Here is a 25,065-nt window from a genome sequence, read left to right on the forward strand (position 1 = left end):
GATTAAGACTTCGATCTCTTCAACACAATAATCGCACAAAGCCGTGTTTTTGTGGAAACAGAAAACCAAACTGGATGGGGAAGTCAGTATTGCCTGTATTTATAATTTCCTTAAATCTCATTTTGTCCCCTGGCTCTGAAGTTTCTGGAACCTTTACATCTCTCTTGGGACCAGCTGAGAAACAAAGTCACAGAGCAATTTGTCTTTTCCTTGCCAACCCACTCAATCAATAGCCCGGTTGCTTATGGATACTAAAGGAGTTTTTAAGTGCAAGGCCGTCTGGTCCGGGCAAACCGCTTTGACTCTCCTCTTGATTTGGGAGAAGGGTCCGAATGCCCAGTAGACTTGTAGGCTATTAATAAAGCCTGCTAAAATGGACAAAGGCTTGTGCAGACATAGGTGGGTGTTCGACTTACTGGAAATTAAAAAAAAAAGACCTGTTCTTTATGAGCCCATGAGCTTTTACAGTGGGTTTCTGGTTGAGCATCTTAGGACCATAGAACCCTAGAGTTGGAAGTGTTGGGCAGCTCCTTGGCATCCTCTTCAGATCTCTCCCTCCCCCTCCCGATCTTGGTTGTCTCTGTTGGCTTCCCAAGGCTCTGTTTTGTTACTGTCTGGGACAAATTCATTGCACCCCAGGTTGAAGGCTGTCCTGATAAAAGCTGGGCAGCTGCATTCCTCCAGCAGGCCGTTCTTTCTGTGAGATGGTTTGGAGTGTTTTGGCCTTCCTCCCTCGCCCTTGGCCTAGCAATCAAGGCCCGGATTGCTCTGTCCTTCAGAAACTAAGTTTCTGCCAGGTTGCAGGAGGCTTCAAGGGAAACAGGAAAGTAGTTAGATGCCAGGCAGGAGAGTGGCACCGTGTTCCTCAGGCTAGAGAGGCCTTGTAAATTGGGAGCTTGTGTGGAGGTGAGACGGTAGCTCAGTCTTTCCCAAGGGGCTGTCTTCAGAGGGGCTGAACCACAGCGTTGCCATTTGCAGCCCCGTGGGAAGGCTGCCAGTTGCCTGGAAGACGGCAGTGATGCCCACTTCCTTGAAGACCGCCAGCTGGGATGAAGCTCCTCCTGATCCTTCCCTTGGTTTGGATGGAGCCTGATGAATTCTGGGAGTGGAAGTCCGCACATCTTAAAGTGGCCAAGGTTGCAAAGAAAGGTGTCTGTTAGAGCTCCGTGTCTGTTAAATCTAAATTTAGATAACATCTGTAAACTTTGCATAATTTGTGTAATTGTTATGTAATATACACAACATATTTTACAACCTTTGCATTAAATGTGGGTATTGTTTGTAGAGATTTAAGACAGAATCAGCTTTGCTTTGCATGGCAAAGCAAACTGAACTCAGATTTCGTTCCCTGCACCTCCCAGTCTGCTGAACTGGAAATTTATTAAACTAGTTGAAAAGAAAAAAAGATCATGGGGAGAACTAAGGAAGCCCCGTATGATCTCCAATGAAATATTTATCAGACTGTTGAATGTTTCTGTAGAGGCTCTCCTGTAATTTGTTAGATTTCTCTTCTGTAACTTTGCAGGAGATGCAGTCGGGGACAAACCTGTTAAGTCTGGAGTGATTTAGGCCTGGAGAGTTTTCGTCCCTGCCTGGAACATTTTCTGCATCTGAGGGCGCCCTTCCATTCTGAGTTCCTCACTTTTATTCCGAAAATGGAGGATGAGAATATTTGGCTCCAGGACTTGTTTTGAGAATTTGGGGATTATGGCAGGACGAGCCACTATCTTGGGTTGGGTTGTGTTATCCTGCATTATGCTCTGAGTCTTGGGTGTGCCTTGTGGAAGTTGTCTTTATCCATAACCTTAAGCACAGTTCTTACAGTTGCCTCCGTGACCCGTGTGACTGAGGGGCCTGCATGATTCGACTTAACCGTGGTTTATCCAGCAGCCTACGAAGGTTGCTTCCTACGTCACCCTCAACCATATACTCTGCCGAGTTCCCTCGTGGGTTGCTTCCTTTGGGCCTGGTGTGATCCGTGAACTCAGCCATGGTGTCTAACTATGAGTGGGCCCGTCTGGGCACTCTCGGAGAACAAGGCCCAGCGAGGGTGTGTCTGCTTCTCGGACGGCCCCTTGACCATTTTCCCGGCTTGCTTTCCCAAAGGTGGCCTGGCACGCAGTGCTGCCTCTGGAGAGCTGCTCTGAGGAAGTGCCGCTGATGCCCGCTTGCCCGTTCCGGGATGGCAGCTAGCTGACTGGGGGCCGAGGATGACCTGGTCTGATAGCCTGCGTGAGAAGATCTCCCGGGCCTTCTACAACCACGGACTGCGGTGCGCTTCCTGCCCCATCCCAATCATCCTCTTCACAGGCCTCTGCGTCCTGGCCTGTTGGTAAGAGCCCTCTTCCCAAGGGTGTGTGTGTGTGTGTGCGCGCGCGCATGCGCGCGCATGCGGGTCAGTCTTTGTGTTTCTTCTAGAGCACAGGGCTGGAAACCTCATTGACCTGCCTTGATGGCAAGGGGCACCTTAAGGCTTGCAGGGGGTTAACCACCCATTTTGCCCCCTAAAAAACAAAAGATTGATTTTTATTTGGGATTAAAAGGATTTATCCCCCAAACTCCCTCAAATAGGGAAGAAGCTCCAGAGATGTCTCCCCTACCCCTCTGGAGCATGCTGGCTATGAGTTGCCCATCCCAGGTCTAAGTCTGCAATCAGGGCAGCAAAGCAGAATATTCCAGCTAATTCCAGAGAGGCTGTTCCTGCCTGGTTGCTCTCCTGCAATCCTGGACTATGGTTTGAAAGTGAGGAGCCTCTTCAGCTATACAGGCAGTCCTCGACTTACGACCATTCCTTTAGCAACCATTCAAAGTTAGAATGGCACTAAAAAAAGTGACAGCCGGTCCTCACACTTATGACCGTTGCAGCATTCCCATGGTCACGTGATCATAAGTCAGGCGCTTGGCAACCAGCATGTATTTATCAGGCGCTTGGCAACCAGCATGTATTTATGATGGTTGCAGCATCCCAGGGTCACACGATCGCCATTTGCGACTTTCCTGGCTGACTTCTGAGAAGCAAAGTCAATGGAGGAAGCAGGGTTCGCTTAATGACCATGTGGTTCACTTAACAACCATGATGGTTCATTTAACGAGCGCAGCGAAAAAGGTCATAAAATTGGTAGTCCTCAACTTTCGACCACAGTTAGGACCGGAATTTCCGTATTGGATTTTCTGAAACCTTCACAGACGCTCCTGGGGGTAGCTTAGGGTAGATTTTCAGCCTTCACGTGAGAGAGGAGATTTCACTTCTTCTGAAACTTGAGCTGGCCTTGGAAAGTAATTCTGAATTTCTGAATTTCCTGCCTTGCAGCTACCCGTTGCTGAAGCTCCCACTGCCAGGCACGGGGCCTGTGGAATACACTACGCCAGTGAAGGACTATGCCCACCCTCCGGCTGACCCGGCACAGCGGCAAGGAGAGCCAAGCGAGAGGCCTGACTGGGTACTGATCCTGCTAGACGGCTTCTGCTGCACTGATTGGGGCCTCTTTGCTCTCCCCCTGGGGGCGTGCAGCCACAGCAGGAGGAGGAGAAAACCGGCCATTACCTTTTGTGGATTGAGGCACAGAAAACCCCTTCAGCTTCCTCTTCCTGCCGTTGGGCTTCTCTCCTCTTTGGACCAGCCTCCTTGATTCTGTTCGTTCTGCTCTTTCCCCTAAACCAGTGTTTTTCAACCTTGGCAACTTTGAGGTGTGTGGGCTCCAACTCCCAGAATTCCCCAGCCAGCATCTCCCACACACCTCGAAGTTGCCAAGGTTGAAAAACACTGCCCTAAATCCATACTCTTCCTCATCCATTTTCCTTTTTTTTTTTTTTTTGGAGGATTGGAAGAAGGCAGAATGAAGGGTTAATATCCTTGAAAATCTGTTACAGGAAACATAATAGAAATAAGAAAGTGCCTGCTGCTCAGCCTCTTCGGCTATACAGGTAGTCCTTGACTTACGGCCATTCCTTTAGCGACTATTCGAAGTTAGAATGACCCTAAAAAAAGTGACAGCCAGTCCCCACACTTATGACTGTCGCAGCATTCCCATGGTCACATGATCATAATTCAGGCGCTTGGCAGCCTTGATGACCATGTGGTTCACTTAACAACCATGATGGTTCGTTTAACGAGCGCAGCAAAGAAGATCATAAAATCGGGCACGACTCACTTAATGGCTGCCTCACTTAGCAATGGAAGTTCTGGTCCCAGTTGTGATTGTAAGTCGAGGACTAACTGCACTAGCCTAAAATGGGTCTGGGCAGTGTGGGAATTCAGCCATCGTCTTAGCACAGGCTGGGAATCATCACATCTTTGTTTGTTCGGTAGAGCATGTTATGTCAGCAAACCAATTCTATTTATTAACTCAGCTTTTTTCCCTGCCTAGCAGTCGTTTTACTCCAACTGGCAGTAATTCCTCAAAGATGCCGGTGTAAAACCTGAGTTCCATCACTGCCTTGTTGCTGAAAGAGCTGCAGCTTGGGACAGCGACTGTAAAGCCCTTTAAGGAATTAGTACCTTACTCTAAAGCAGTTTTCCCCAACGTGGTCCTCTATGGGGGCTGGGGATTTCAACTCCCTTTAGTTCCGAGCTGCCTGGCTTCAGGGTAATGGGAGTTGTGTCCACACTTCTGGAAGACCTCAGCCTGGGAAGGGCTGCTAAGTGGAATGGAGGGCTTGGTCTGATAACTTTAATGGTATGTGGGGGTGACCTTGGGAGACAGGGCCAAGAGATGCAGCCAAGGTAACGGTCAGATAAAAGACAGCTTAGCTGATAGCAGGAATGTGGGCAGGGCAAGAGGCTCAGAGGGACCCTCCCTAGTTTCTTGGGCTGTAACAGGGACAGGGGGAGAGAAGTACTTTCAGACGTGCAAGATTCTGTCAATGTAGCTTTGCAATAAAGTAGAATTAGCTCCTTGGCCGTGTTTCCTGTCTGGTCCACCTCGCGAGGCCGACACTAATGCTGCAGGGTATGTCTGTCTTTCTCCCCTCCAGTACTCCGGAGCGCCTGTAGCCTACATCCAGCAGGTCCTGGTGAAAGCCACTGTTTCCCCATGGCCTAAAACATTCCTGGCAATTGATGTGTTTCGGTCTCCGCTCGCCCGGGTCTTCCAGCTGGTGGAAGAAATCAGAAATCACGCCTTGCGAGACGGGTAGGTGATCTCCTGTCAGAAAATGGGCAGGGTTCCTAACTTGCTTTCGGTCTTCACACCCACGCACACCCAGCAGTAGTGCAAAAGGGCACTTGATGGACAGGTGCCCGCTTACAAGCCCGATGGCATCTTTCCACGCAGGGGGAGTTTCATTTTGCCCACAGAGAAGGTGTAGGATTTAGCATCCGGAGACATGGGTGATATTCCAGGAATTCCCTTGACCGTTAGTGGTGTTGTTGTTATTTTTATTATGCTCTCATCATTCACTAAAATGAGATTTTAGTCAGCTGCCAGGTCCCTTTCTTAGAGCTGCAGATCTCTGATGCCCACTAAACTCCAGTCGTGAAACATCTGTATACCTCCGGAAAGTTTTGATTGTACACCCTTGAACATCCTCCCTCTCTCAGCTTCCCAGATAGCAGAAAAGTAATTTGGCGTTGTGCTGATGCACTGATGCACACTTTGGGGCCAGTTTTCCTGGTAACAGCCTACTGCTCATGCCTCGGAGAGCCCAGGAACAGTTTGTCCCTGTAGCGGGTGCATAGAAACTCTGCCTTTAATCATCTTTTGCCTTGTCATACGTTGTGTAACTGGAAAGCCAAGCCGGGCTCCTGGCATCTTCATGGACACGTCTGTGGCATTTCCTTGAAATGATGCAGATGTGGTTGACCGTTGTCTTCTGTTTTTTTCTTTTAATTTCCCAACCTCTCCTACATGCCTCTGAGTTTCCCTGTTGGTCTCTATCCAAGTCCTAACCAGGTCCAATCCTGGTTTGCTTTTTCAAGACTAGCCAAGCTGGGCTAGATTCTGCTGCTTACTGTGACCCTTGTGTCAATAGCAGGTGCCAAATCCTGGGTGGGAACGACCACAGTTAGGTGCCACATTCAGGTTTCATACAAAGGGTTCGTCTTTTCTGCTGAGCTCCACCAGAGGCTTAGAAGCCTTCCCCTTCCTGGCCTGTCTAACTCGCTCTGAGTTTAGGCAAAACTTAATTGTCCTGGGCCAACATGGCTGTCCCCTGAGGATGAAGCCTTCCCTGTTCCTTCTGGGGATGAAGCTTTCCTCCCACTTCTCATGGCGGTAGCTCTGTTGGGTGGCAGAACAGAGTGAATAAACCGCATGGAAAAGATGGTGTGTCTAGCCTGGAAGTTTGAGGATTGCGTGGCATGATGGGAAATCTATGTTCCCCAAAGCAGTAGATGTAGAAGATGCATTGATGTGCCTTTAACAATCCGGTGGATGGTGTATTAAGCGAAAGGGAAAGAGGCCGCAAGGTTGTCTATCGCAGAGCCAAGGAGTTTTGATAGGACAGGTGCGCCTGGAAACAAGGCCATATCCCAAATCACCGGGAAAGAGGAATCTTAAGACTAGTGTTTGGGGACCTCAGCAAGTTTAAGGTGTGTGGACTTCAACTCCTAGAATTCCCCAGCCAGCCATGCTGGCTGGAGAATTCTGGGAGTTGAAGTCCACACACCTTAAAACTTGCTGAAGTTGAGAAATACTGCTTAAGAGGGCAGGGGGAATGTTTGTAGGGACTGCAGCATCCCACAGCCCTGGCTTGCTTGAACCCCCACCTCCCTCCCTCCCGCTCTCTTTTTGCATCCAGCTCCAGGACTAAAAGTTTGGACGAAATCTGCCTTCAAGTCACAGACCTCCTGCCCGGCTTGAAGAAGCTTCGTGGGCTGTTGCCTGAGCATGGCTGCCTCCTCCTCTCCCCGGGGAACTTCTGGCAGAATGACCAGGAACGCTTCAGCGCAGACCCGGACCTTGTTAGGACCATCCACCAGCATGAGCCAAAGACCTTGCAGACGTCAGCCACCCCCAAGGGTAAGAAGCCAGAATGGCCGAGGGCGCTCCTGGAGGAGACAAGGTCCTGGGCGTTCTGGTTTCCAGCCGTGGGGAGCGAGCGCTCCTCAGCCAGCTGGATGCCCTCTGGGTGAGAAGCCTGGTGGGCAGTGCGCAGCATGGTGGCCCCCGTTGCAGCCCTGCCAAGGAGGAGGAGGCAGCAGAACAGGGCAGGTGGTTGGTGAGAACAGTGGGGGGAACGGTGGGGGGAAGAGGGCCACGTGGGCCCAGGGCCACGTTCAGGAGCTCCGGCTCAGGACTTGGAGAGGGGGGTCCTTGCAGGAATGCCAGCCAACGTCAGGAGGGACAGATGGTTGTGAGCAGGCATGAGCCAGGACCTCCAGGTTGAGAAGTATTTTCGGGTCAGCAAGCGTATCCTCCACGTTGGGTGGTCGTATCACTCCGTGCGTGGTTTGGGGTGAGGGTCCCTTCCCAGTCACCTCTGATGAGTTTCTCTCGTTTCTTCAGACCTACTCTTTGGCGTCCCTGGGAAGTACAGTGGCGTGAGCCTCTACAACCGGAAGCGGGTGGTGGCCTACGCCATCACGTTGGGTCTCCGGCACTATGACTCCAGGTGAGCGCTGCTTTTGAAGACCAGGCCGTGCGAGGGAACCTTCTGGCCAGGCTGGGCTCCCTTCTTCTTTGAGGTGTTCTCCAGAGTTGCTTCTCCGCTAGGCTCTTAAAATCCACGCTGGGGCTGTCTCTGGACGGACCAGCATCGGTCACGGCCCAGTCATCTTTTACTTTTGCAGTACCCACAAATACCCACAAAGTCTGTTTTTTTATGTTCTGGGGCAGTCTGGGAGTGACACTGATGGGCAGTTTCCCACGGCCAATCAGTTGGAACAGCTTGCGGAACGCCAGCCTTCGTGAGGCGGCTGCACAGTGTTCATCCAGAGCAGCTGCCAAGGGGCAGTTGATCCTTGGTTCCCACCAGCTGGATATTCCGTTACAAATAAAGATCTTTCAGCTTCCAGCTGACTCGACTGTTGGTGTATTAAGTGTGCCATCTCCTGCCTCTCCTCTCTTCTGGAAAAGAGTGTGCTTTTCTTTCCATCGGGAACCCTCAGCCCTCGAGAGGGGAAGTGGGGAGAAGGGCCCAGCAAGCTCTTTTTACCCCGATGCCTGGCACCGGCCACTTCTGCAGGTGGGACCTCTTTTTTGCCCCCTGGGCAGGTTCCTCGCCAGCCTCCGCTCGCGTCTCAAGCTGCTGCACCCCAGCGCCAACAGCAGCCTGCAGGAAGACCAGATGGTCCACGTCCACTTCAAGGAGGAGATTGGCATCGCCGAGCTCATCCCCCTCGTCACCACCTACATCATCCTCTTTGCTTACATCTACTTCTCCACACGTAAGTCTGAGGGAACTGGCGAGGAGCAGCCCCTCGCCCACGGCGGGCTTGGCAGCAGTGGCGCAAAGGACACGCAGCAGGCATGGCTGAAAGACAGCAGAAGGAATTCCCGGGGCAAGATAGGAGACGCCGAGTCGATGGTGTGGGGGTCCTGCCCGGCTTGGCTTGGCTTGCTCAGTACCCGGAACAGCCTCGGGATTACAGGAACGTTGATGCTCTGTCAGTTTTCATTTTAATTCTATTTCCAACCCCCTTTATGGGGCTGGGTTGGCAGCACACGCATCGGTTCAGGATCTAGCAGTGACTGCAGATAGCCAGCATCGTAAGCTTGGTTAAGTTTGATCGTGCATGTGGCCAAGTGTGGCCAAGCGTGTTGCGTGAACGCAGCCCATTTGGTGAGTGCGCTGGGTGCACCCAGAATTCGGGCTGCTAACCCGGCAACCAGGGTTTGAATGTGTGCATGCCGGTCCCCTCTTTCTACAGTCTTCCAGCCAAGGCCACCAACCTGCCAGGGTGGGAGTGCCACCCGTCCCTTTGTGCCTTGGCCCGCACGTGGCGGCTGCAGCCTCTGCTTCTTCCTCCCCGGCTGGGAAGGGAGGCCGGGGGTGGCCTCTGTCTCCGAGGCTGAGGGGCCTTTCTTTTCTTCCTCAGGCAAGATTGACATGGTGAAGTCCAAATGGGGCCTAGCCTTGGCTGCGGTCGTGACGGTGCTCAGCTCCCTGCTCATGTCGGTTGGGCTGTGCACGCTCTTCGGCCTCACGCCGACGCTCAACGGAGGGTGAGTGGCTGAACGACGCTTCCGGGCTGACCAGCGGTGACCCGGATTCCCCAGGCTGCTCTCCCCTTCAGGTTCTGGGCGGAGGGGTCACTCTCAGAAGGCGTCCTGCTGGCCAACCCCTCGGTCCGGCTGTCGAGCCCTTTGTCCCTTGTCTCTGTGTCTGCTTAGATTTTCAAAAGACTGGGAGGGGCCCAGTGCAATTCTGAGGGGGTCCCTTTCATAGCCTGGGGCCAACACAGGTGAAGGCCTCTCTTGCGTGGCTGACCGGTGGGCCTCTGAAGAGGACCATCCTGCGGATCTTGATATCTGGACAGGTTCAGAATAGGAGATGCAGCCCTTTAGGTCATCAGGCCCAGCCCTAAGCCATTAATGGCTTTAGGTTCGTCATCCACACCTTCTCCCTTACCCAGAAGGCAACTGATGATCAGTAAGATCTTCCAGTAGAAGCATCGTTTGATCTCCGTCCTTGCGCTGCTGAACAACGGAGCTGCCAAATTTACCCTCACTGCAACTTCCGGGCGCTTTTCCATAGCCCTGTTGCAGCCGTGAAGGTGGGATGTGATCCCAGGGTCACATCATTTGCCCGGCACACCATTTCTCTGATGGGGCTTCCAAACGAGTCGAGCCTTTCCCATTTTTCCCTGCCTATCTTTTGCCAGGCTCTTGCAACAGTGCCCTTGTGCAAACAGACAAGACAGCTGCGAAAACACCAGAGAGCATTTCCACATCTGCCCCCACAGCTTTCCCTCGGAGCGGCCAGCCCGGCTGCCTCGTGCCGGGCTTCCCGCGACTGCCGGGGCCTTGCTGGCAGAGTGGAGCCGGGGCTGTTTTGGATCCAGGCCACGTCTCTTCAGCAGGCAGCTGCCTCTTTCGCGCCTCTGTTTGTTGATGCGCAGATGGTGGAAATATGTCCTGGCAGATGTCTGCAGTTGCTGGGATGTAGACTGTTTGCTTTTCCAACATTTGTGTTAGTTTAAAAATCCGGAAATCCCCACCCGTGCTTTTATTGGAGGTTTGGAAACAACCTTCAGAAAATGTGTGAATTGTTTTCTTCAATAAGGGCCTTATTTTCATTCCCTTCCCAGGGTCTTTGTCCTTCCAGGTTGTTCCTGACCTGCTTTTTTCGTGTTTGGCTTAGCTCCTGTTTCCCTTTTGCTTCCAGAGAGATCTTCCCGTACCTGGTGGTCGTGATTGGCATAGAGAACGTGCTGGTTCTCACCAAATCGGTGGTTTCCACGCCCGTCGACCTGGAAGTGAAGCTGCGCATTGCCCAAGGTATGTGGAAGAGAGGGGTTTTCTGTTGGCCAGAACAATGGTGGTAGCCCTTGGCTCAGGTAGCCTGAGCCTGCCTGTCATGGTTGGCACAGTTTTGCCCCAACCTGTTCCCCGAGATTCTTGGGCATCTGGGTGTTGACCCTTTTTCATGCCAGGCCGGTCCTGCCCTTCTGGAGCTGCTGCTCCTCTGTGCTGAATCCTGGGATCTGGCCTGGGATCCTGGGGAAGTGATGGTGCCGCTCTAGACGGCGCTGCTGAGGCCACACTTGGAATCCTGCGTCCAGCTCTGGTCACCCCAATGCAGAAAAGACGCCAAGGCCCCAGAAAGAGTGCAGAGAGGAGCAGCGAAGAGGGTGAGGGGTCTGGAGGCTCAATCCTACGAGGAACGGCTAAAGAACTGGGCATGTTTAGCTTAACGGAGAGAAGACGGAGGGGAGACACGGATAGCCATTTTTACTGCTTTTGTTACAAACCGCCCAGAGTCACTCTTTGAGTGGGGTGGGCAGTGACTAAACTTGAAATACAAAGTAAATAAATAAATGTAACTTTCTGGCTCGTGTTTAAAAAACCCATCCATTCAAAACGCTTTCACGTGGCGTTCACTGGCCTAGAGAGAGCGGCCCCCCTGTAGCCGTGGTCACGGGCCTCCTCCTCCCCTCTTGGTTTGTCCCGCTTTTCCAGGTTTGAGCAACGAGAGTTGGTCCATCATGAAGAACATGGGCACCGAGCTGGGCATCATCCTGATCGGCTACTTCACCTGGGTCCCGGCCATCCAGGTACTGGGTGGGGCTGGTGGACTCTTCGGAGCGGCCTGGCCTGGCCGTTGGGGGGCACCGAGGTGAAACTGGCACGTGCCCGCCTGTCCTGTAAGTCGGTGCTTCTCAAGCTGGGCAACTTTAAGCTGGGTGGATTTCAACTCCCAGAATTCCCCAGCCAGCGTTACCTCGAGGCTCCTCATGGCCTAAATGTTGTCTAGACAGGCACCGGGGAGTTATGTGATTTGTGGGTTTGCATGTCCTCCTCCTCCTCCAGCCTCGGGGCCAGGCAGACATTTCTACCAGCTGGGAGGGACGAATAAATGCCCAGAGAATAGCGGTTTTACAGCGTCAAGGTTGATGAAACAGACGAAATTTACTTTTTGTTCTGGCTCCATTTCCTTTCTGGGATTACTCTGCCAGCCAAGCATGGCCCTGGGCTTGAGAAAGGTTACTGTGAAACGTGCTCCATGTCTGCCCAGGGTGAGCCGATGCCAGGCGTGTAAACTGTCCTGTGGTTTTCCTGGAACACGGAGGTCCGCTTTCTGGCATCAGGTCCAGCCAGAGCTTCAGGCAGCAGCGGGCATCCGAGCAGAAGGAGCCAGTCTGCTTCGCAGCTGGTGCCCAGCCCTGAGCCCACAGACCCTTTCCCACCGCCCTCTCCTGGACTTCCTGTTTGGGGAGGCCAAGCAATTTAGCTGGGGCTCCAGAGTCTGTAGCTCTCCTCTCCAAACACCCATGGCTTCAGAGATGGGGAGGAGAGAGAATGCTGGCAGGCCAAAGGATGATTGCCACGGAGAGAACCATGGCATGCTCAGGTGGTTGTGGTCTGAGTCTTTTAGGGGGGCCCTCCTGCCCCAAGAGGAGCTGTTTGATGTGTGGGCCCCTATCTCTGCCCCTGAGCTTGAAGGACACCCAGAGACCGTATTGCTCGAGGTGCTCCCAAGCTCTGTCCCAAACGGACAGGGAGGCAGAGCTCCCGGGACTGTCCTGTGGCTGCCTCTTCCCGCCAGATCATGCGGGCTGTTCCCCGGTTAGCCATTTTGTGGCCTTACCTGGGGGTCCTGCCTGGAAGCAGCAGCAGCAGCATCTTTGTGCAGTTGCAGGGGAAGCTCAGTTCGGGGACTCCACCCTGGCCCCAGTTCTTCCTGTTTTTGCAGCTGGTCTGGCCCTGAGGGCAGTTCTGGCTGGCTGCTGGCCACGCAGGAGGACTCTGCCCTCACTCTCCTGTTTATTATGGCTGGGTTTGGGCCCCTCAGTGTCTCTCCCCCGAGAGGACCTCCCCGCATCGCCCCCATCTCCTGCCCTCTCGTCCCTTGCAGGAGTTCTGCCTTTTTGCAGTGGTGGGCCTGGTCTCGGACTTCTTCCTCCAGATGTTTTTCTTCACCACCGTCCTCTCCATTGATATCCGCCGCATGGAGGTAAAAGCAGCGGGGACTGGCTCTTGCTGGCCCCGAAGATCTGGCTGTGTGGAGAGCTGGTGAGGGTGGTGAGGCTGGCATACTTTGGGGGCCTCGTCCTGCCGGACAGTTAGCCGGGCTGGGAAGGGGAGAAGAGACGTCCGATTCTGACTGGCCGGTGGCTTCCCTTCCTCGGCAGCTGGCTGATCTCAACAAGAGGCTCCCAGCTGAAGCCTGCCTCCAGCCCGCCAAACCAGGGGGCCGTTGCCAACGGTATGAGCGCCAGCCGGCCATGCGCCCAGCCACCCCGCACACCATCAACCTCCAGCCCTCCTCTCTCCGGAACCTGCGCCTGCCCAAGCGCCTGCGGGTGGTCTATTTCTTCGCCAGGACCCGCCTGGCCCAGAGGCTCATCATGGTAGGCCCTGGGGCTGCGGGGCTGCGGGCAGAGGGAAGGAGGCCAGGCTTCGTAGAGCCTTCTGCAAAAAGAGCTGGCCTTCCAGCAAGTGGGTTTCGGAGCCAGAGCCGGGAAGCTGTTGGGCTGTGTGGAAGTGGGGGGAAACAGTGGGGAGGCACAAAGGGCTGGGGAAGTTGGGAGGGTGCGGCTTCAGGCATGCTCCTGCCGTCCGTCAGCTGGGGGTGTCTGTGGCAGCTGCATGCTGCGGACAGGCTGAGTTTCTCCCCTGCCCCACGCTCCTCCAGGATTGGGGAGCTCCCCATCTTATTCAACTTGGAAATGGGAAATCCATCCCTTTACGGCAGTGTTTCTCAACCTTGGCCACTTCAAGACGGGTGGACTTCAACTCCCAGAATTCCCCAGCCAGCCATGCTGGCTGAGGAATTCTGGGAGTTGAAGTCCCGTGCTGGCTGGGGAATTCTGGGAGTTGAAGTCCCGTCTTAAAGTGGCCAAGGTTGAGAAACACTGCTTTAGAGGGTTGATCCCGGGCACTGCTGTAACCGCTGCCCACACCTCGTCTTCCCCACAGACTGGGACGGTGGTCTGGATTGGCATCCTGGTTTACACGGACCCCGCCGGCCTCCGCCTCTACCTGGCTTCCCACGTCACGGAGCAGAGCCCCCTGGGCGAAGCGGGGCTGCCAGTCATGCCGGTCCCGGGAGAGGTCCTTCCCACGGGGGACGCCAAGCTGTCCCTCTCCGTCTTCTCTGCGGACCCTGCGCAGCCACCGCCGCCGCCGCTGTCGGTGAACCAGTCGTCGGATACCTCGCGTCGGCCGGAGGTGGAGCGCCATGCCGAGGAGCTGTCACACGCAAGGAGTGGGGGGCACCCAGACCTGGGCCCCACGGCGGAAGTGACTTGGGGAGCAGAGGACGAAGAGATCTGGCGCAAGCTGTCCTTCCGCCACTGGCCCCTGCTCTTCAGCTACTACAACATCACCCTGGCCAAACGGTGGGTTGCCCTACGCGGAGCCCGCCCTCCTGATGGCCTGGCTCTGCCCTGTGAGCTTGGCACTTGGGCTTGGCAGCCGAGCTCCGGCGCATGCAGGTTGCTTTCTGGACGCAGCTGCCCACCTTGCCCGACTTCTGCTTCTGGGCTGCCGCTTGCCCACTGGGGGCCTCTGATGCGGGCCCAGCTTCTCCTTTGCAAGCTGCTTCCTAGCCAGCCTCCTTGACGCATCGTGCAAAGCAGTCCCAGAGCTTTGTTCGCAGTTGTGTTGTTCTGTGAAAAAGTGGCACTGGGGAGAGGTGGAGCCTTTTGCAACCGTTCTGGAAGAACAGCACGGCAAGATCAGTCTGGTATGTCATGCAAAGCACATGCCAGCCCCTGAGAATTCTTCTCCCAGTTTCTGAAGGTGGAAAGGAATCTGGGCAGGTCACCCTCCCTGGTTTAGGAAATTGGTGGGATTAGGATGGATTTAAATCCTAATGGGGCAACTGCCAGGTCCTTGGCCGAGGTGCGTTACGTGCCTCAATCCCCAAGCTTTTCTCCCCGGTTTAGTTTAACTGATGCGATGTGATTTAATATGGCCACTCTAGAAGACTCTGGGTGGCTTCCAGAATGCTCAGAAAACAGTAAAAATGGTTCAGACTCGCATAAACAGACAGCCTGGACTAATCCCCTTGAATTTACGCATACTATAACTGGGATCCCTTGCAAAACAAGAAAGCAGGCAGAGGTAGGAAGCAAGTTAAATTTCAGATCATCCGTTTAACGTGGCAACCAGTGGTGACCTCTTTCTCGTAAGAACTTGCCACTAATCTGGTGGTACCGCTTTCGGCATGCTGAGTTCTAAATCTGACGGCGAGGAATGACCTCCTGCCCAGGCAGCGTGTTGGTCTGCAGCTCTGCAGCTCTCCCTCCCCAGCCCTACTCGGAGGGAATGGACGTGCAGCCCCCTGCTTCCTCCCTTCCGAGTTTCGGCTGGCTGAGCCTTACAAGCACCTCCTAAGCCTTAGGGCAGCGTTTCTCAACCGTAGCAACTTTTAAGAGGTGTGGATTCAATTCCCAGTATTCCCCAGCCGGAGTTGAAGGCCACACCTCTTACAGTTCCTGAGCTTGAGAAACACTGCCTTAGGGACAGGGGAGGCCCCAGCACAGGCCTCAAGCCACCCCGGAGGGTCACCACTTCCAGGCAATTAATGTCACTTTTCTGATTGTTCTCTGATGGGCTCCGCAGAGTGCTGCGTGCCGAGAATTCCCAGCTGGGTGTTCCAGGATGTGTTAAGTTCTCATGAATGCAGGACAGGCATAGGCAGAGTGGAAGCTCCGTGGCAGCTCTCCACGGAGCGGGTGGAGAGCTGATGGCAGACGGGCATCCTCTGGGTGCTCCGTTGCTCCGTTCCCGTTATGTCTGCCTCCCCTTCCTGCAACTCTCAGAAGTCCCGGGGGGGGGGGGGTTTCTCTCGTCAACTGGCACCTTCTCTTTCTCCAGCTACATTAGCATCCTCCCGGTCATCCCCGTCACCCTCTACCTGGACCCACAAGAGGCCTTAGAGGCCCGTCACCCTCACGAGGCCAACCGGTACCAGTCCTCCTCCTCGCTGGGCAGTGGGAGAGCACAGCAAGCTGACCGGCTGGCAGAAGATAAGCCCAGAGCGCCCAGCCCACGAGACGTCACGCTCTATAAGTGAGTGAGCCGATCTCAGGGCCGGGAGGGGGAACCCGAGGTGGAGGCAGGGGCAGCAGCGCCTGGTTGGGCCACAAGAACACCCATCGTGGCGTCTTGAGCCCCCACCGGACGTGGCCCTGTGGGGTTCCACGGCCCAAACCTGACCTGGCTACGACAACAGGTTCCATGTTGTTCTGGCATCTCCTGGAAGTATCTGGGCCATCTTCTCCAAGCAGAAATGCCTTTTGGTCCTCCTATGGCGGTGTTTCTCCACCTTGGCAACTTTAAGACGTGGGGACTCCAACTCCCAGAATTCCCTTGAGGGAATTCTTTGAGGGATTCTGGGAGTTGGAGTCCCCATGTCTTAAAGTTGCCAAGGTGGAGAGACGCTGTGCTGCGGCCTTGTTGCCTTTGGAGGGGCAGACGAGGAAGCTCCAGGTCTCTTCATGCCGCCTCCTCCTCCTCCTCCTCGTATCCCATCAGGGTCGCTGCTCTAGGCCTCGCCTCTGGGATCCTCTTGGTCCTCCTCCTCTTTTGCCTCTACAAAGTCTTCTGCCCCAAGAACTATGGGCAAAATGGGCCCTCCCACAGTCGCCGGAGGAGAGGGGACCTGCCTTGCGATGACTACGGATACTCGCCTCCCGAGACGGAGATCATCCCCCTGGTCCTCCGCGGCCACCTCATGGTGAGAGGTGGGGGTGTGTGTGTGCAGAGCTGCTAATGACTCTAAGCCAAGGGGGCTTCCCAGTGGTTTGGCTTCTGATTCCCGGCTCTAGCCCCCCTTGCTTGGGAATCCTCTGCCCCCTGAGGTATCTCCTGAAGCTTCTCCTGTGCGCCTCTCAAGCTTGCAGATTGTGAGACCAGACTGGGGGAGGTGGTTGAGAGATTGAGGGTGTAAAGGAGCAAGGGGGCAGAAGAAAAATGACTTTGGGAGAGAGGCAGGACTCTGTTGTGGCAGCCAGGGAGGAAGGTGAGGTCAGAAAGCTCCATCGCCCTGCTCCAACCCACGCTGGAGGTCCTGGACATCTGCAGGTGCAGCTGGCATCTTTTCCCCACAGTGGTCAGAGCAAGGAGCTTACTGATAGTTTTGAACAACGGCGTGTTGACTTTTGGGGTGCATCAGCTGAAGCCGCCTCTCTCTGGGGGCCCTCCCTCCTCAGCTGGGGCCAGAAAGCCAAGGCTGCCTTTTGCAGCCCTGCTCCTGAACCCTTGGCTGCTTTCAGGGTGGATCCTTCCCCACCTCATTATTATTATGGGCTTTTAAAGGTGGCTTTGTGCTGCTCTGGAAGTGTGCCTGCTGGAGCAGAGTGGCCTGATCCTGGCCCACAGGCCCCTGCTCCACTTTCAAGCCCTTTGCTGACTTTGCGGAGCTGGGCCTCTTTTGCAGGACATCGAATGCCTGGCCAGCGATGGGATGCTGCTGGTCAGTTGCTGTCTGGTGGGCCAGATCCGGGTGTGGGATGCTCAGACCGGGGACTGCCTGACCGTCATTCCAAAGCAAGGGTGAGTCTCTTTGCCGCTGCCACTGGTCTCCGTGCCCCAGCCTGGTGGTTCCCGAACGTGCACTAGATGGAACGCCTGCGTTAGCCGATCCCCTTGCTGCCCCGGAACTCTTGTGCAAGGTGCTGCTGCCTGATGTTCCATGAGAAAAGGGTTGCCAGTAACTTCTCACGAAAGGATTCCTGTGCAAGAGTAGCTGGATCTCCCCCACGTGAACTTGGTTTGCTTGCTTATTTATTTATTTTTCAAATTTCTATCACCGCCCATCTCTCCCGAAAAGGGGACTCGGTGGTTGGAGGGGTGGCTGCTGCCTTCTGCTCCCCAGTGCTGGCTCTCCTCAGCTCAGCCTGTCAGTCTTACCAAATAGACCAGACAGGAAGCATGACCAGATGAGAGGACAAATCTCCCACCATCTCCTTACAGCCCGAGAAACTAGGGATGGTCCCCCCTGAGCCTCTTTCTCCAACCGTTATGCAGCTGCAGGCTCTGCTCCCTCTTATCTGACCGTTCCCTAGGCAGCCCCTCTTCCCTCCTGTCTCCCAAGGTCTTTCCCACATACCGTTACAGCCAGCCTGCGTGTCGTGCTTCCTTTCAGCTTACGCCGAGACAACAGCAGCATCTTGGATTTCCAGGACTGTTGGGATCACAGCCCTGACAGCCGAAGCGGGCCGGATGACCCTTGGGACGGCAGCCACCCCTTCAGTAGGGCACGGAGCCCCCCACCGCCACCCCTCTTCAGTGACCAGCCTGATCTCACCTCCCTCATTGACACCAACTTTTTGGAGCAAGCCAAGGCCGCTGCCCCAGGGCCCCGCCTCCGGGCCGTCAGTGGCCGGCAGGAGGGCTACGACTTCAGCAGCCTGGTGGGGAAGGTCTGCGAGGAGCAGCAGGACCCCCCCAACTGCATGAACTTCCCCGGTTTCCCGGCCGCCCCCAGGCAGGTGCCCTTCGGCCCCCAGAGCAGCGGACCCTGGCCCCGAGGCTGCAAGGGCGAGGAGGCCGAATGCAGCACCCGCAGGAGCAGCCTGGGGGACGAGCCTTGCGTGGGGCTGGAGAAGACCTCTGCCCCTCTCTCCTGGGGTGGCGACTTTGAAAGCTCCATCTGGAGCTTGGAGCTCCAGGGAAACCTAATTGTGGCTGGCCGGAGCAACGGGCGGCTGGAGGTAAGAAAACAAGGGGTGTTCCTGGGGTCAGGCTTGGCTGGCCGGAGGACTTGCTGTTAGCCCTGCAAGGTGGACCAGGCTAGGAAACCAAGGGCCTGTAGGTCAGGGCTACTGTTATTGTAAAGCTGCAGTGACAGAATCTTGCAAGTCTGAATGCGCGCCCCCCTCCCTTACTTTGTCCTCACATGAATTAGGGAGGGGCTTGTCTGAGACATTTACTCACGCGGCTTTCTTGGCCCGGGCTCAGGCCTCTTCTGTCTGTCTCGGTAGCGTCTCTTCTTCCTGTCTGTCAGGGCCGTTACCTCTGCCCTCGCCTCCCATGGCTGGGTTTGCTAAGGGCCTCAGAGCACCCGGAGAGAAACTCCTTTGAGGTGGGGATTGCCAGAGGCAGGGGGAGGCCTTGCAAGCTCCTCCAGAGACTGCTCAGAGTCCGTCTCCCCGCCAGCCCCTTCATCCCAGAGGAGAGCAGGGCAGGGCAGGGCAGGGCAGGTGGGCAAACAGACTGGCATCCAGGGAGGCAGGATCCAGGGGCCCTGTTCCCATGGAGAGCCCCAGTGGTGGAGCAGCCGCCTTGAACTGGCTCGGTCGAGGGTCTGGTCCTGCAGAAGCGAGATGGGGTGGTGAGCGTCTTCGCTGGGGAGCCCGATGGGGTGGTGAAGGGCGGTCGACAAACTGAACTCTCTCTTCCTCCCCATACTTTGGGGAGAAAACTCTCCAATGGCCACACGCTTCTGTTCTCGTGTCTCGCAGGCGTGGGATGCCATTGAGGGAACCCTGCAGTGCAGCAGTGAAGACGGCCCGTCAGGCATCACCTCCCTCGTCTTCCTGAGCGACAGGTACGGGTGGGGGCTGCGGCCGGAGCAGTTCCAGAGACTGCCTGGAGGGCCTTCTCCTTTCTGTGCCCATTTCGCGGGGGCCGGGACCTTCTGTGAGTTTCAAGACGGCCGCACTCACTTTGACCCACATACACAATCCAGCCAGGCGTGTGTGGGCGTTTACCCCATTTGGAAAAAGCTGCTGCGGGTCAGACCCTGTGTCGGGCCTTAAGGCAGAATAAGGCAATTTGTTGCTTTTACTGCAGCACTTGCATTCCTTCTCCAGAAATTAAGCAGATTAACCCTTGGATGGAGATTCTCCCACAGCTTGTGGCATTGACACTTGATCCTTCTGGTGCCATGAGTAGTGATGGAGGCTCTGTCTGCAGTCTGCAGGAGTTTAGATAGGGGCAGTCCTTGACTTACAACCACAATTAGGACTGGAGTTTCCATCCTAAGTCACTGCGATCATTAAGTCGAGTCACCACGTGGCCAGACCTGATTTTATGACCATTTTTATGGTTATTAAGCAAATTCAGCTGCCCCAGTGGGCATTTTTTGTGGGAAAATGGCAAAAAATGACAGAAAACACGGTCACATGACTGCAAGATGCTGCAGCTGGTCGTAAATGCTAGCCAGATGCCAAACACCTGGAATGCAATCGTGTGACCGTGTTGGGGGGGGTGCAATGTTTTGTGATGCTCGGAAGGGCTTTATAAGCCATAAAACACCCATTCCAGGACAGTTGTAACTTCAGACCATCGTTAAGCAAACGGACGTAAATCGAGGACTACCTTTAGGTAGATGAGAGAGAGACCGATAAATAGATAACTCCTTGGAAACTTTTTCCTTAAAGATGTTCAGTGTTTTAACTGCATACATGAAACATGCCTTTCTTGTTTGTTTCTTTCCCATTTTCCTTGAGAAGGATTGTGGCTGCCAGGCTGAATGGCTCCCTAGATTTCTACTCCTTGAGGACATCTGCGTCCGTGCATCACTCTCAGTTTCAAGGTAAGGACCAAAGGCTGCCTCCCCACCCCCAGGCCCCCGGCCCTGTTGAAACAGAAGCCCTTGAGACACAACTTGCCGCTCTTTCCAAGTCTGGAAGTAAGTGGGGGTTGAATGGCTGGCAAAGCTTCCCATGGTCCAAAAGTGCTCCTGTGCCTGGGCACCGCTTTCTCTTCCTGCTTGTCCTCTGCTCCTAGGCCCTCCTTATCAGCCAGCACAGCTGACTGGGGAATTCTGGGGGTTGAAGTCCACATATCTTAAAGTTGCCAAGGTTGAGAAACGCTGCTCCATATGCTTAAACCGAGACCTGCCTATTCTGTTCATTCCAGTCCTTTACAAAAGGAATTCCAGATGTGCAAGGCAGTCAAAGCTGAGTAAAATTAGTACATTGCCAAGCATCCTTGCACACCTGGCTCTGAAACGGACAGTGCCTGTTCACCATCTCTCTCTCTCTCTCTCTCTCCCCAGCAACCCCAGGCAGGAACAGCCTCCCCTCCCCGCCCATGTACAGCAGCAGTGACGTCCTCACGTGCCAGCTGACTCACACAGTGACCTGCGCTCACCAGAAGCCGATTACAGCCCTGAAGGCTGCAGCGGGGCGGCTGGTCACAGGGAGCCAGGATCACACTCTCCGAGTGAGGAGTGGGCAGGGGCAGGGGCAGGGGCAGGGGCCGGGCCAGCCAGGAAAGGATCCTGCCACGCTAGCACAGGGCCCAGGGAAGGGGCATGGTGGTCAGCCTGGCACGGAAGGGGCAGCTTAGATGGGTTCACGGCACCTTCCCAAAAGCAGTTCCAGAGCTCTGTGGGCAGGGAGTGCCGGTGGGCACCTAGTTGGGGTGGCGGTCCTAGCTCTTGGATGTGCCTTCTGGTCCTGGGGCTTCCCCCGCAGGTTGCTCTCAGACGGGCATCCCAGGAAGGGAGCAAGGAGCCCCCCGCTGGCTTTGCTCATGGCCGTCCTTCTCCCGCGCGTAGGTCTACCGTCTGGAGGACTCGTGCTGCCTCTTCACTCTGCAGGGCCACTCGGGTGCAGTCACGGCCGTCTACATCGACCAGGTAGGAGGCCCAGCCAAACCAGCCCCGGCAGTAGGGCAGGTGGAGTGGCAGCTGCCAGCCGCAAGGGCAGAACAAGGAAGAGGGATTTGCTGAAGGGCAGTAGAGGGCAGGTTCGGAGAGGCTGCTCTGTCCCGGGTCTCCGCCCTTCATGCTTCCCACAAGGGCTGGAACCCTTGGAAAGAACAGGGAGGCTGAGAACACCCGGAAGCCCAGTTGCCGGCCACACTGCTGATGTGGGCATGGCCTGGTGGCTTTGGATGCTCCTCCGATGGGCATCCAGACTGGACTGCAGGGGGACCCTTGATCTTGACTTGAAGTCATCTGGGGTTGGCGCATCAACGTACGGGAGGACAGAGGAGAAATAGCCAGACAGAAGACCTGGAGCTCAACTGGTGCTCAGAAAGCCCCTGCTAGCATATACGCCCCCACCGCCCCCCGGTGCCTGGGATATGACTTTGCTCCCCGCAGGAGTTAGGGAGAGCAGCTTTTTGGAGCAGTTGGGTTTCAAACGGAAGCGGTCTCAGCCGTAGGGCCTCAGCCTGGGCACTGGCAGTGGCAAGTCCCTCTGGAACCCTCTGGGAGGGCAGCAGAGCCTCCCTTTCCCTGCTTTGGAGGCCTGGTCCAAGACAGGCTCGCTCCTTAGAAAGGGGGGGGTCATTTGGGGGTGGGACCCCTTCAGGAAGAGGCTGCAGCTTCTCATCCCAGCCATTCTGGGCCCTTGTCCGGTTTCCGCTGGGGGTCGGCCTTCCTCCCCTCCGCCCTGGGCAGAGGCTGTGAGGAGAGCTGGGACAGCTGAGCCCCCTGTTCCTTGCCCTTCAGACGATGGTGCTTGCCAGCGGGGGCCAGGATGGCGCCATCTGCCTCTGGGACGTGCTGACGGGGAGCAGAGTGAGCCACATTTGTGCCCACCGGGGGGACGTCACTTCCCTGACCTGCACGTCCTCGTGCGTGATCAGCAGTGGCTTGGATGACGTCATAAGCATCTGGGACCGGAGTTCGGGGATCAAGCACTATTCCATTCAGCAGGTGTGTTTCTTCTGAGGAGACCCTCCAGTCATTTCCTGCTGTGGGTCAGCTGGAGGGGCCCTCACGGTTTGCCCAGAAACCCCCCAAGCAGGCTCAGCAGTCACCTTCGATGAGCAGCCGCCCACTTGAAAAGCCCCCACCAGCTGCAAGGGCGGCCAGAGCGAGGCTGTCTGTCCGTTTCAGGGCCAGATGCAGAGAGTCTCTCTTTTAAGGCCTGGCCTTGAGATCGGCTGGCGAACATCCCTGTGTTGCTCAAACGGACTTTGGAGCCTCAGCTTTGCCACCACAAAATCTTGTCTGACAAGGACATCCTTAACCTTCCCATCTGGCTGCATTTGGTGATGAGTGCATCCAAGTTGGAGGCACCCGGGCCAAAAAAGAAAATGCTCTTTAGTTGCCCTTTTAAATCTTGGCGGATTTCTGCATGGAAAATGTGTACAAACCGGATTTGTTTCGAAAAGTACAGCATAAGGCGTACAGGTAGTCCTTGCTTAACAACCATTCATTTAGTTCAGACTTATGGTGCTGAAAAAACCAACTTACGACTGGCCCTCACACTTAACAACCATCGCAGCGTCCCCACGGTCATGTGGTCACAATTTGGGTGCTTGGCAACTGGTTCACATTTATGGCTATCACAGCGTCCCGTGGTCACAGGATCGCCATTTTTGACCTTCCCAGCTGACCTCTGGCAAGCAAAATCAATGGGGAACTGCGTGATTTGCTTAACAACCGCATGGTTCACTTAACGCTTGTGGCAATTCACTTAATGACCGCCACAAAAAGGTGTTTAAATCGGGTCAGATTTGCTTAATGACCGCTTTGCTTAGCAACTGAAATTCTGGTCCCAATTGTGGTTGTTAAGCGAGGATTACCTGCTGTTAGGAATGATTTCCCTGTTCTCAGTTTAGCCTGAACTTTTGCCGCTTTCCCTTCCTCAATTCTTTTCCCCTTCCTCTTCCACTACTTTGCTTTCAGTGGAGATTTGGGACACAGCCTAGATCCGTAGGCTCCATAGTGGTCCCAGTCGCCCCCTTGGGCGTCTGTTGACTTCCTTTAATATTGGAAGCAGGACTTTAGGGCAAGGCAATATGTTTCGGTACTGGTTTTGGTGTTCTTTTGCAATATTTCCAAGAATCCCCTTGGGCCTCCCATGGGCTCTGTCGGCACTCTTGAAAACTCAAAATGGAGTGGCTGCAACCTGCTATTTTGCTTGGGAGCGACACTGGCCAGGGGAAAAGTTGGGGTGTTGCAAAGCGCCTAACACGGGCCTGAGAGGGTGAAAGAGCCCTGTTGGTTTCCTGTCTTGTTATGGGTGTTTTGTGATAGCCAAGCTTCCAAGATGCGCTCAGGATTCCCAGCGATACTGAAATGTTGCCTGCCTCAGTTTAGCCTGTGACGCTTGGCTCCCGTATTGAGATACCGCTTCCCCGCCCAGTGATGCAGGTCCTCTGAATGGGGGAAGAGCGCATCGGTAAAAGCAAAGATGGGCGTGGAGCTTGGAGGTTTGACGTCCGTCTGCTACGCTACCGCCTGCTTCCCCTGCCCGGCCCGAGGACGCATGCCAAGACCCCCTTCTGATCCCCTCCTTCCCTTTTGCTCCCTGCGCAGGACATGGGATGCGGGGCCAGCCTGGGGGTGATCTCGGACAACCTGCTGGTGACCGGCGGCCAGGGCTGCGTCTCCTTCTGGGACATTGGTTACGGAGACCTGCTGCAGACCGTCTTCCTGGGCAAGAGCAACGAATCCCAGCCCGCCCGGCAGATCCTGGTGCTGGAGAACGCAGCCATCGTCTGCAACTTTGGCAGCGAACTCAACCTGGTTTACGTTCCGTCTGTCCTTGAGAAGCGAGACTGAAGGGGGCCGATTATGAGGACCAGAGAGCCCCCACCTGCCCCCCCAGGAGCTCTTTCTGGCAGCGCGGGGGTGAAGACGGAACGCAGGCTCCTTCCCAGTGGAAGAACGGGTCGGGGGAGGCCTATGCCGAATTCTCCAGGCGTGGAATAAAGAGGGGTTCCTCTTGTGACGGACAGTCTGGCAGCAAAGGGGGCGGGGCGGGGCCATGGGAACTGTTCTCGACGGCCCCTCCCTTTCTGGGTGGGTGCTGGGGAACAACATGAGCCCTCGCCCCTCCAGGGCAGCTCAGACAGCTGCAGGGTGAGGGGCTTCCTTTTTCGGTTGGCTCCTTGGCTGCCCTCCGCAAGGGACCCGTGAGCGAAGCCTTTGCCCTGGCAGGCGTCTGCTCTGCAGGGGCTGGTTGAGCGCGAGGGCCCCCTGGCCCTGCCCCACCTTAGCCAGCCCCCCCTCCCCCAAGCAGTGCTGTGGTGATCTGGCGAGGCTTGGGGTGGGGGCAAGGTGGGTTCTGGCCTGGTGGTGTGGGAGGGGAGGGGGTGGGAAGCGAGCCAGACCAGTGAAGCAGCCAGGGCCTTTGCCACAGCAGGAGTCTGAACGAGCTGCGGCTGCCCCTCTGCCAGTGAGTGACAGGTGGGCACGGTGCACCCCGCCATATTTATTTCTGCTGTATGTACTTATTTATTCCGGCCTGTGAGCTTGCAGGGACGAGAGGTTGCCTGCAATCAGCCAAGGCCAGATGGGGTTCCTGGGGACCTCGGCTGAGACTGGCTTACTGGCTGTAAGCAATGGCTCAGGGACCAGCCCCGGCGCCCACTCTTGTGTCGAGGGGGGTGTTCAGAGAGCAGACCCTGGGAACACCCAACTGCCCCCCCCCCCCAGCATTGACCCTGCAGAGTTTTGGTGTGGACTGTGGGAGGCTTTCCAGCCTCTGGATGCTGCTGTTGCAGGAACTCCACCTGTGCTAGGCCACGAATTCCATGGAAACCCCCCCCCTCCCCCCGTAAAGATGGAGCGAGGCACGGCCCTGCCTCTTCAGTCCACGGC

The 25,065-nt window shown here is 55.6% G+C and overlaps 1 protein-coding gene across 2 annotated transcripts; it reads left to right on the forward strand.

The window, feature by feature from the left end:
- Positions 1-2,106: 2,106 nt before the first annotated feature.
- On the forward strand, positions 2,107-24,208 carry SCAP (SREBF chaperone). Of its 2 annotated transcripts, XM_063303216.1 has the most exons (22): positions 2,107-2,332; positions 3,311-3,440; positions 4,975-5,132; positions 6,739-6,959; positions 7,446-7,551; positions 8,154-8,326; positions 8,978-9,104; positions 10,267-10,379; positions 11,061-11,155; positions 12,457-12,555; positions 12,734-12,952; positions 13,521-13,942; positions 15,426-15,620; positions 16,086-16,287; positions 16,990-17,105; positions 17,698-18,265; positions 19,016-19,101; positions 20,009-20,091; positions 20,557-20,723; positions 21,061-21,141; positions 21,961-22,167; positions 23,779-24,208. In XM_063303216.1, exons 1-22 carry the CDS (start codon positions 2,211-2,213, stop codon positions 24,022-24,024), a joined length of 3,936 nt encoding a protein of 1,311 aa, XP_063159286.1. In that variant the 5' UTR covers positions 2,107-2,210; the 3' UTR covers positions 24,025-24,208. The 2 variants fall into 2 exon arrangements, with proteins under 2 accessions (XP_063159286.1, XP_063159285.1); XM_063303215.1 differs by lacking the exon at positions 3,311-3,440 and having other exon boundaries at positions 2,241-2,332.
- Positions 24,209-25,065: the final 857 nt, after the last annotated feature.

Source organism: Candoia aspera, chromosome 4 (assembly GCF_035149785.1).
Source record: "Candoia aspera isolate rCanAsp1 chromosome 4, rCanAsp1.hap2, whole genome shotgun sequence".
NCBI lineage: Eukaryota > Metazoa > Chordata > Lepidosauria > Squamata > Boidae > Candoia > Candoia aspera.